Consider the following 12,251-nt stretch of genomic DNA (forward strand, 5'->3'; position numbering starts at 1 on the left):
AAAGTCATGTGGACGTATGTGGAAAGTTTGAAAGGATGGTTAAGCCTTTTAACCATAGTTCTGTGAAATCAGGAGCCCCTTAATGGAGCATTTTAGAGCCTGCACCTCATCTTTACATCTCTTAGTCCTGAAGAGTGGAAAATGGAGTCAGCATTTGATAGGATTGAGTGAGGAGAGCTAATGGAGATTGCTATTCATGAAAAGAGGGTAACAAGAAGAGAGGAGAAAATATGAGAGGGGAGAATAAGAACCCAAATATTCTACCTTGATTTTTTTTTTATACTGCGCATAATTGGACGAATAAAACAACTTTCCTTTTTTTTAATCTTTGCTCTCTTTGCTTTGGTGCATCATAAGAGTTATGTCCTGCTTTCTTTTGTATTCATTCTGGGATATTGAAAGCCTTTTAAAATATGCTTACTGCAGGTAAACTTCTGTGAACAGCGGACCTCAAAACAACATCTTGCTTACAACTGGTAAGAATTGTATCACAATAATCTGTTATCTGAAGAAAATTGCTTAGTTTTAAGTAAAAACTTACAAAGAACAAACATTATGACCATCATAAATAAAGCTAGAGAAGAGGAGAGGAGAGGAGAGGAGAGGAGGGGCTGTGACATTGTTGTAATTCAGTTCAGGTCTCCATTGATTGACTACACACGCCTGACACTGCCCAAGCTCATAAAGCCTCATGTTTACTTAGCATACACACTCCCCTCTTCAAGGACTTGTGCGTTTGTGTGTTCTGACATACACCAGTTATTAGTCTGTCCAGCAAAGGTGATACCAAAACAAATAAATAACCCATGTGAACAAAGTTTGCCTTGAGCTGAACCAGAAGTTCGGTAGTTTCTGAATGTGTGTTATATGTGAGTGTGTATTGGCTTTTAGCTGTACATATTTACATGTGCTTTCACAAGCTTGCATGCGAGTGTGGGATGTAAACGTATGTATATGTGCAGTATTCCTTTACCGTTCGAACATTAATCCAGTAGCCAATGATACGATCTGTGGCCTCAGGCTCTCTCTGTGTCCACTGCAGGTTGTAGGAATAGTTGTTTCCTTTTTGAATTCGCACTGGGTTGGGTGTGTCGAAGTAAAACTCAGCATTGTAGGGTTGTGCTGTGAGATGGGGAGGGAGAGAGAGAACAAAATGTCATTGATAAATGAATCATAAAGAAGAGATAAATGCACCCTGTTGAGCGTGATTAAATTGGAGAGATGGATTACCAGTAGAGACACTGATACAGACACATCATTTAGGCATTGGCTCATGTATGTTCGCTTACCAGAGACATTGAATGAACATGTTGATGTCCCTGCACTATTGCTGACTCGACACTCATACGAGCCATTGTTGTTGGGTTCCAGCTTAAACTTCAACTCTGGTGTCTCCTTCAGGTCTGGCATCGGCATGCGGATTAATTCACCGTTACGGAACCAGCGGATGTCTATGAGGCGTGTCGGGAATGACCGTATCACTGTACACCTCAGGGTCACCATCTGATAGTTCCTTGAACGTGTATCCGGGTTCACGGTGTCCAGTATAGGAGGATCTGAGGAGCCAACAGATTTTAGTTTTAGCACTTACAACATTTCTTTTTTTATACTGTTGAACCTGCAATGACAATACATGTGACAATGCAAAGGGTTACTAGTGTCATTTTTATGTAGTGTCAGTCTGTCGTAGCCAATAGCACATACTACTGTAACCATCAACAACCTCATTTATTTCATTCACATTGATGACTGTATGCTCTAGGACCCTTTGTGGTTGCAGTGATTTACAAGCGTTGGAAAAACCTATGCTATTGACAGTTTGATAACGTAATTGACTGCTGGGGTGTATCCATGTAAAACCCATTATCAGAAATCATTTTCCATTTTTAATCTTTTTCCATCATAAGAGGGAGATGGAGATACACTGAAGCGTTTGAGAGGGATATTTCAGCTAGAAATGTGGACAATACAAAATGCACTGCAATGGTGTGCATATACACCACCATCATCCGTGTCTAATTTCCCTGCATTATCTTTTTGCCCTCTGCAGTGTAGATTTCCTCCCAGCGTCAGAAAACATTAGTTTTGACAAATAATCTGACAGAGAGCAACTGTTATTTCCACAAGGGTTCAGGCATTTCTAGAAGGCATAGTCCCAACACCGCTGCTATCCTATCCTAACCAGCTGTAATTAACCTGTCAGCTGGGATGTGTAGCTCTGCGGTTAATGACTGACTAGCTGTTGTTGCCCCAGGGTCAGCCCGGACACAAGACAGCCAAATGACTCTGCCACAAATTACAGGGCAGCTAGTTCACCCCTGGCTAATAATACAGATGATAGATAAGATGCTAATGGTAGTGTTGCAGTGCTAACAGTGATGAGATCTGGTGTTAGGGCCCCTAGAGGTGAAGCAGCACGACTAGAGTCTCTTATGAATCAAGTTTATCAGACACAGATATATAATTAAGTCTAATCTGTGTTATGCCTGCAATATAGACGGAGAATGAGTTAGAGTAAGAAGGAGAGAAAGGGGGGTCAAACAAGTATAATAAAAGGAACAGGAGAGGAGCCTGCAGTGAACTTGATTAACTGAAGGACAATTTTAAGAAATATTAAGAGAAATATAATCACAGTCATCTGATTACTACCGACAGACAGAGGATAGTTTGAAATGAAAGCATCCAAACACCTTTAGCTGGCTTTTATTATGCTCATTATGACATTATTATATATGTCATTTATCATCCCAATAAAGTTCAATTGATTGATTGTTTTACTTATACAACAATAACATTGAATGCTTTTCACATTTTCAAAAAGGTAAAGAAACGAAAACTGTAACCCATAAAACAATAACTAGTAGAAACTGCTGGGAGCTCATTAAATCTCTCGGAGTCGCTATCTGCCGTTTTTTTCTATAGGTGCATGCCTTCATAGCCAAACTGAACCCTTGTTGGGAATCACCGTTTACCATTCTGTGCTTGCACTCCAGTCAGAGAACCAGGAGTAAGCACCTGCATGTTAAATGACTGGAAAACCACCAAATATGTCTCAGCTGTGTTTCCCCTCAAACATACAGCTTCATACTTTTTTTATTTTAATGAGAATATAAATTGTGTTTCTTTCATTGTTATGGTTCCTGACCTCTTGAAATGAATATGTTGCTTACACTTCCGGCAGCCACAACAGAACCAAGCGATGCAGCAGAGCGAGTGAGAGGTCAAAGGTCATTGCAATCCTATAGACTGATTAGTGTACGGTCACATACCCTAGTCCTGCTTATAGACACACGTATGCATATTGATGGCTGACTTTGAAAACAGGTGGCAAGGGTAAGGAAAAGCAGGCGATGGTGATAGAAATGAGGGGGGGGGGTATTGAACTGGTTTGTGAGCAGTTTATAAATCATTCCTTCCCCAGAATTGGGAAACAAGTTATTAAAAATCCCCTTACCTGATATTAAATATGAAAATGCAACACTTATTTAGGTTCCTTAGCATTATGTCTCACTTTTTTAGTTGTAATGTTTGTTTATTCTCAAATACAACGTTTCAAATTCTCTTTAGCATTTGTTCTCATTTGTTTGCTACTCAGTGGGGACTCAATATGCCACACTGCAATATTTCTCATCCCCAGAAGACCATAATCTATGAGAGCACACCTTCACTATCTGTCTTATCGAATGCAGAATGGATTCCATCTGGGAATGCAACACTGACCAAGCCAAACATTTACAGTACACAAAATCAATTTACATGAGACTGAGAGAGGGAGGAGTTGGGATGATGGTGGAGAGAAACAGGTCTTAAAGAAGAAGACAATGAGGAAGACAAATGATAGGGAAAGTGCGGTGTGAAAGTGAGAGAAGTCGATGATTGAGTATGGGAGGTGGGGAGAGAATGGGAGAATGCAGGATGCAGAAAGGGAATGACAAGACAGAGAGAGGTGTTCTCTCATGGCCAGCAGTTAGCTGATTGATGATGATGGGAATGGCAATGAGGAAGAACAGCCACTTTTATATGAGGGAAAGTGGGCAAATAAAGAAGGGACACCACGAGAGAGGGGGAAGTGGGAGAGACTACAGTGGCAAGAATCTGCATATCCTCCTAAATATATCTGCCATAAAAAATGATAGCATGAATCCATTACATCGATCTTATCTCCCCATCTCATGGTTAATGGAAGGAGGTCAAATAAACCTGATAGAATACAAAATAAAGTAAAATAGTAGTGGGGCGTAGGTTAAAGAGGGGCAGTGGGAGAGGAGGGGTGGAAAGATCTGTTTTGGCACATTATTTTTTTGCCTCAGCTAAACACTTTTAACCTCCCCATTCTGTTTCACTCTTTGTCCATCTTTCACTTCCCAATCACACATTTTATTTTTAACTTCTAGCCATCCCTATCCCTGTTTTAAGCCATCTCTAAACACTCTTTCCCTCTCTTTTCATCTGTCCTGCTCATGTATCTGTCTCATCTCTATGTTTCTTTCTCCGTCCAGAGTGGGGTGGCCACCTGGTCCATTAATCAGACTTGGCCAGTGTGGACAGCAGAGCTCACATAGTGTTGCCCTTCCGCCCCGCCTGCATTAGCAAGCCCTGTAAATCTTTCCTGAAGAGGGAAGGAGAGGGAAGGAGAGGGAAGGAGAGGAAAGGAAAGGAAAGGAAAGGAGAGGAGAGGAGAGGAGAGGAGAGGAGAGGAGAGGAGAGGAGAGGAGAGGAGAGGAGAGGAGAGGAGGAACATAGAAAAGTGAAGATGTGACAGTTGGGGGAGTTTTCCTGAAGAATGTCAGAGGGAATTTCGTCATAACAGGCCATGTACTCTCAGGCAAACACATAGTTGGTTGTGATATTCAGTAGAAAAATATAATTGGCTATTATGTCCAAAATGTATTGCTCAAAACCACATAAAAAAGGGCCCCTCTTACATATCAGCAACATAAAAAATGTAGCTATAGCAGCAATGACTAAAGGAATGTATACCCAGAGTCTTAATATATCCAGATAGATTAACTGTTCTCAACATTATTCAGATATTATGAATATTGAATTTCTCAACGTCTGAGTAATCAAAGGGAGAAGGTCACATTTCATACTTCTATTTCCTTAATGAAAACAGTCCTATGCCTTTCCTTTCCCTCTCCTTTTAAGTCACTAGTTTAGTTGTATGCACTGCTGTTTCTTTTTTATCCTCATGTAATTGTTATATCTTGTACATTTTATCACTTTAATTAACTGCAGCCTTTTAACCTGACCTTGTGCACAAGAGGAGTGTGCTAAAAGGTTGAATTGAGTACTAGAGTCCTGTTAACACACATGTATTGAATAAAACCAAGCACTTACCAATGCAATAACACACTGCTGTGCCAGACAGCAGGTTTCAATCTATTGACTTGTGATAACATGTTCAACTAATACATGTTTGATACAACTAAAGTACCCAAGTGTGTGTCCGTGTTTGTTCAGAGTAACACAGTGTTGCAATTAAGAAGGTCTGTCATGATCCTTGTTTCGTGTCTTTCATGTCCTTGTGTTGTGTGTTTTATTTTGAGATGTTTTCCCCTCTTGTGTCACTTGTTAAGCTTCACTTCCTGTCTGCGTTTCCCTCCTGTGCCTGATTGTGTCATTGTGTTCACCTGTTGCCCCTGTGTTTCTCCTCCCCCTTCCAGCTGTCTCTCGTCTTGTGATTACCCATGTGTATTTAGTCCCTGTTTCCCTTTTGTCTGTTGTTCGGTCGTCGTCATTTCTTTCCTGATCTTGTCCATGTTACCTGCCTGTTCCTGTCGCCTTTCATGTCTGAAGCTAAGTGTTTTTCATGTCCTGTGCTCCCCTTGATTCGTGATTTCATCAACAGTTGATTTACTGCACTTGGGTCCAGTTTCCCCAACCCTGACAGAGTCAGTCTCAAACAAACTCTCTGAGGATTATTTTCTGCAATGTTTGATTTTCCAAACCGGTTACAAGATGCTTAATAAAAAACATCCAGTGCTATAGATGAGGCAAAGCATGTATGTACCTTGGTTTCTGGAAGCAGAAAACAGAGCACTTTTTGTAAAATACATGTTTTTCAGTTGTACAAAAGCTATGGAAAGTTGGAAAGTGCTCAAAGTCAGTAACAGCAGGGGATTTACATGATTTGGGTGCCAAGTGATTTTACCTATGTGCACATATTTTATAGAAACATTTAAATCCAATTTTCCTGTGAAGCTTTTAACAGTCACTAGTGCCATTTCTACAATCCAAACATTATACGATAAAGTGGGTAAACTTTTGGGAAGGCAGAAGGCATTGAAATTGTGTGTTCTTTTAGGAAGACAGCACGTATTCCTTACTCAAAGCCCATCCTCCGAGATTTTGGCCGTCCCAACTGTGCTTGCAAAGTGGAAGGGATAGGTACAGATAAAACAGCCTTAAAGCCTTAGAGGTGTGTCCTCAATTTCTTTACACTCGCGTTTTGCACTCTTTACACTACCATAAATGTTTTCTTGATCTGTCTTCAGGGCTTTGAGCAAATTGGGAAGATAATGCAACTTTTGAGTGTGGGGCAAAATAAAAGTGTTTAAAGGGGTCTCTGATACAACAAAGAAATAGTTTTAAGGTCTATTGAGGCCTATGCAAAGGTACCAGTAGAAATAACTTTATCTAAAGCCTGGAAATCTGTCGGATAGAGCCTTTAACATATTGTTTTCATAAAGCATATCCCTATCAAAACACTTCCATTCTTACTATTACAATAGTGTACCTCTTTACATTGAATTACTTATTGTACACATTGCTACTGCATATTTTATATTTCCTAAGTTTAGCATGACTTCTAATTTCACTGCTTAATGATACCCCAGCAATCATTTTCAAGTTTCATATCATCCTGTCTTATCTCAATAGTGCAAGTTGCGGCCCCGGCCGTGGCGCATCTGGCTGGGGGCACCTGCACCGTACGCCGGCAACCCGGGCCCGTGGTCCTTTCCGGATCCCATCCCGACTCTCTCTCCCACTTTCCTGTCACTCTCCACTGTCCTATCCGATTATAGGCAAAAAGCCCCCCAAAAAATAACTTGAAAAAAAAAATAGTACAAGTTGCAGCAGCAACTGTATTTAAAAGCATCTCTAACAAATCTGGATTTATTTACACTGAACTTCACATACAGTATGCAAGTAACCCTGTCCTTCTGCTGCTTGATGCTAACAGCAGTGTTGTTTGTTGTTGTAGTTTGAGTTGTTGTTATCTGATGCACACTTACACTGCACATTGAGCTGGACCTGTGCCTCCCTGCGTTTGATGTTAAGGCCGTTGTACGGAGCAGTCTGGCAGCGGTATGCCCCCATCATGTCCCGGGTCACATTCTTTAGCCTCAAGCGACCATCAGGTGTCTCCATCGTGGTCGTCCCTGACGGCATCAGCAGGTCTTTTTCTATCCGTGACCACAGTATAGGTGGACGGGGTTTGCCATCTACCACCAAGCACACCAGGTCGATGTTTCCTCCCTCTCGAACGCTCACCGCCTGACCTCCAGGTGGAACCGCCAGCACTGGAGGAGAGACTGCAGGGAAAGAAAGAGCAGGGTCAGAAAGAAAATGATAGTGAGAAGTGTGATTCTTTTACATCAACATAAACAAGGAGAACCATATGTATTTTAACGGTAAGACTTTCTTTACAATGCGCTTGAATAAAGGAAACCAAGCTTCATACCTTTTTCATGACAAAAAAGCCAAAGGAAAGTCTTATTTATTGTAGGTTGAAAATCCAGTAAAAATGTTGTATAGATATTTCCATGCACAATTGAATGGAAAAAAGTCTGGATGTGGACATGACCAATCAAAGTATGTTTGAGCATTTTGGCTGACAGACATTAAGACACTCATGGAAGTTTGTCTCGGTTTGACAGTGATAAAAAATGAATGGAAAACCTCACCACTGTTCTGAGAGATGTTGACATCCACACGCAGCTCTAGCACCCTGCTGCCGGGGAAGTTCGCCACACAGCTGTAGGTAGCCAAGTCTCTGAACTTCATGTCAACAATCTCCAAGCTACTGGTGCCGGGTGCCATGTCTGGGTCACTGCGCAACAAGATCAGGCTGTCCGAGTTGAAAACAGGGGACACCGTTCTTGTACCAGGTGTAGTTGACCTTGTCCTGTGGGGTGGCATCAACATGGCACGACAGCTTGAGGTCCCGACCCATCTGGATGGTCTCGCTGTCCTTGTTGGAGTCTGGTGTTATCTGGAAGGTCAGGTTGCTCATTGCTGTGTGTGGTGGAAGCGGGGTGAAGAAGAGGAGAGAAGAACGAGTTAAATAGAGGGCACAGTGTCAGGCTGTCTGTGCTGCAGACTTGGATAACATCACTGCCGAAGGGACTAGTTCAAGAGCTCGGAAAGAAATAACTGGGAGAAGACCAAAATGAAGGAAAGAATATCAAGAAATTTAAAGGTAATTTTCTACTCCTTACTTGCACTTAATCTCTGCAATCGTTCACTTTTTGTAAATTCTCATTTTTAATGTGAAGCACCTCCATTTCACATTTAGCCAATTCTACAATGGAATGCTGCCAGTAGTTTAGAAGCTGTTTATTGTATATAGGGAGGACACGTAGCGCATGCATTTTGCCACTTAAATACAGAAATTGGTTAGCTGGTTGGTTGGTTAATTAGTTAGTTAGTAAATCAGTCTTGGAGCGACTATGAATGGGGCTTGGCGTTGATACAACTCGCAGACACCTCACTGCTCTGTGGCCTCTCTTGTAAACTGAACATAACATGCACACTTTGACACTTAACATTTCTCCTTTACATTATACTTATTTAATATTCCATTTCATTGGACTATTTGTACATTTGTATATTTCTAATAGTATTTTCTATTTCAGTTTGGGATAAATAAAGTATTTCTGATTCAGATAAAACATGTGTCCTTGTACTCCATGATTGTACAGTATGTGTTTATTAATCTCTCCATCTCTGTATCACCTATTTTATTTTAACATTAGCAACACAGATTTGTATCATGCTGATAACGTTTTTTAAAGTTTGTAGAATACAAACAACCTTTTGATTAGACAACATAGTGAACAGAATTGTTATTGAGAGATAATGAAAGAGTAAAAAAGCAATTAACAGACAAAAAGAGGGGACGTAGGAGGGGGAAGATGCCTAATACAGAACAGTTGATGAGACTGTGACAGGCATGAAAGGCATTTGGAGGGGGCAGCCTGGCAAAAGAAAACCAAAGGAAAAAGGAAATTGAAGAATAAAGAGAGAAAGAAAGAGAGGAGAAAACAAATTGTGAAGGAGGGAGAGACAAAAGGAGCCAGAAACAGAATGAAATAACAGGGGGAAGGGAGGAGGGGTCGGGAACAAAATCAAGGACAAAGAGTAACTCTCACACTGTCACATTTCATTTTCAGTTTCAAAGGCTGCGTTTCCCCAACAGATTTCCATGTTGAATACAAAACAGCTCTCTGTATCCCCACTAAGGGGAGAGACAGGCAGTGAGGAGGAGAGGAGGGCTTGATTTAAACTCCTTTCGTGCTTGTTAACAAGATGCTTGGGTGGAGATAGGGATATGAAGCACTGACCATATGTTTAAAGTGATCCTAGAGCTTTACCTGGTTAGTGTGGAGACAATGTTGTGTGTGCATGTGATGTGGGAGCTTTGGTTTTTCTGCGCATCCATGTGCATTTGCAACTCTGTCGCATTCCTACCATCAGATTTTTACACACTCATTGAACACAAGTATGTGTTTGTGTGTGTGTGTGTGTGTGTGTGGGGGGGGTGTGTGTGTCTGTGTGTGTGTCTCTCATTCAGCGTCTTACCACCTGTGCTGGTGTGACGATGCGTTCAGGCCCATTAAGCTAACAAGAGAAACCCATCCAGCATACGTTCTCTACAGTGTTAACTAACAGAAGAGACTGTCGCTAATTGCTTCCACTCCAGTCTAACTAATTGGAGTGAATAAAGATGATTAAAAAGCACTAAAAATAGCCAGCGGGGAGGGAAAATGGAAAGCTTCTGTTTTAATGGCAGGGGAATTAGAAAAAGAGCGATACTTAACCCGCCTATTCTGACAAGATTCACATCAGCTCTCTCTAATAATGGATCAACTGCGCGCGTGTCACACACCACACACACACACACTGTACACACAAAAATGAGACTGTGCACACATTAAAGTTGATGAATAAAGCTAGTAATGACTGGACAGATGGCTCTTTTCATTTTCTGTAAGGGAAATTATTTCAGCATTAAATACTCAGTCTTGAGATGTACTAAAGTGAAGAAAATTTAAATACAATGTGTTTATCCATATTTTTGGGACTAAGATATTTCTCAGGTGTGTGTGCTTATTTGTAATAGAATAGAATATAGTATGCCTAGTAAGGACCCATCATCCATCATCAGCCCTCTAAACACCCCTGTAAACAACATATCTTTTCCTCTATCACCTGGGATACACACACACACACGTGTTACTCACTCCTGACAACCAGATTGACGTTTTTGCGGGCAGGATTGCCCACATTGTTGACAGCCGTACAGTTGTAAAAACCAGCGTCGGTCGGTGTGACCGCCCGCAGAATCAGCGTTGGCCCTCGAACTTGTGCGCTGAGGGGAAGGGGGCTGGGGTTTCGCGACCACATCACAGTAGGGAGGGGGAAACCTGCTGTCACCTCACAGGTTAGGAGCACATCCTGCCCGGGATCCACCACCACCGTGTCGTTCACTGACAGCCGGATCATTGGGGGAGCTGAGAAGGAAAACACAGGAGAGAAAAAAGGATTACAGGAGGCTCAAAACATTTCCTCTGTGGTTTTGGAGAATAGTTGTTTTTCTTGAGCTTCGCAACTCTTGTACAAGATTGGTGCTTATTACTGGTGTTGTCATGCTGACACCTGCAGTTACCTCTGTCTCTGCACAAGGTGAATGAAGGTTTCCCATTGGGATTGCAGGATGGTTACAGGATTTTGCATGTAGTGATGACTTAAAAGGGAAAAAGGCCGTATCTGTCGGTGTGTGAGTATAATATAATGCACGTAAAAACTAATTCCTTCAATATGAGATTCTGCTCTACTTATAGGACTACCAGTTTTGATGTTTATTAGAAAGTTAATATGCATGTATCGCACTCAACCCTTGAAGAACATTGAATCATAAGATACACAAGCAAAACCTGACCTTCATAAAAATCAGCAAACAAAAGTTGTTTATGTTCGCTAATGTTATTTTATGTAATGTGTTCTGACTGAAATAGAATGCAGTTTGTGTAAGTGTTATCGTGTGTGTTTCATTACAGACTAATCAGTAAATGTGAAGGTAGTTCATAGATTGTCCCTCTGCTTTCTTATGCCCCTTATCTTCCCCAAGTTACCGTGTCATTTCTTATGACTTCCCTAACAGGAAAAGTACAGGATGACCCAAAATGTAACTGCAGAGGAAGAAAAAGCCTGTTGCCAGACAAAGATCGATTGGACCCAAGCAGTTTCAAATACAAAACAAAAAAAGGGCAAAGCAGTGGGAGCGAGGGGCACAAACACGAGGAAGGAGGGCATTAAAGACAGGACTGGAACAGGAAAGGGGGGAAAGGGCCAAAAGGAAAAAATACAATATTAATGTTCTAAAACGGTGTTTTGGAGAGAGAAAAGAAAAACACACACACACACACACACACACACACACACACACACACACACACACACACACACACACACACACACACACACACACACACACACACACACACACACACACACACACACACACACACACACACACACACACACACACCGTAATAAATAAATGGCAATAAACAGTCACATTTAAACATTGTAGAGGGATTACTGTGATAGTTGAGTGCTCATAAAACAGCTTTCTCTCAGTGTGTAAACCCAGAAATCCCCTGATATATGTGCAGTGCATATACATTATAAGAGTCACTCCAAAAAAAGAGAGAAGCATTGTAGAAATGTAAGCGTATAGTTTCAATGAATTGCATTGCTTTTTTCATTTTGTTAATAGTGCAGAAACTGTACGGAAGCATGTAAGTAAATATTATCTGCATAATGTATCTTACATAAGACATCCATCACTTAAGTGTAGTATAAATTAGATATAATGTAAGTTAGAGTACAAAACCACTCATATGGTCTTATCATGTAGAAATGTGTCCTTAGCACACACGCAAAGTGTCATGATAAAAAGAACCACCTGCTATTCATCTGTTTGCATAAATGTGCTTGCCTAACTCAACACTGTCAATAGG

At 41.1% G+C, this 12,251-nt stretch overlaps 1 protein-coding gene across 1 annotated transcript in view; it reads right to left on the reverse strand.

Moving 5' to 3' along the window:
- Positions 1-12,251, reverse strand: part of LOC134863070 (MAM domain-containing glycosylphosphatidylinositol anchor protein 1) — a 152,376-nt gene that overhangs the window by 38,652 nt on the left and 101,473 nt on the right. The window contains 6 exon segments of the mRNA XM_063881337.1: positions 974-1,122; positions 1,290-1,556; positions 7,239-7,538; positions 7,911-8,100; positions 8,102-8,241; positions 10,470-10,739. Of these exon segments, the coding sequence (XP_063737407.1) occupies positions 974-1,122; positions 1,290-1,556; positions 7,239-7,538; positions 7,911-8,100; positions 8,102-8,241; positions 10,470-10,739 (1,316 nt within the window).

The sequence above is a fragment of the Eleginops maclovinus genome, chromosome 4 (genome assembly GCF_036324505.1).
Source record: "Eleginops maclovinus isolate JMC-PN-2008 ecotype Puerto Natales chromosome 4, JC_Emac_rtc_rv5, whole genome shotgun sequence".
NCBI classification, from domain to species: domain Eukaryota; kingdom Metazoa; phylum Chordata; class Actinopteri; order Perciformes; family Eleginopidae; genus Eleginops; species Eleginops maclovinus.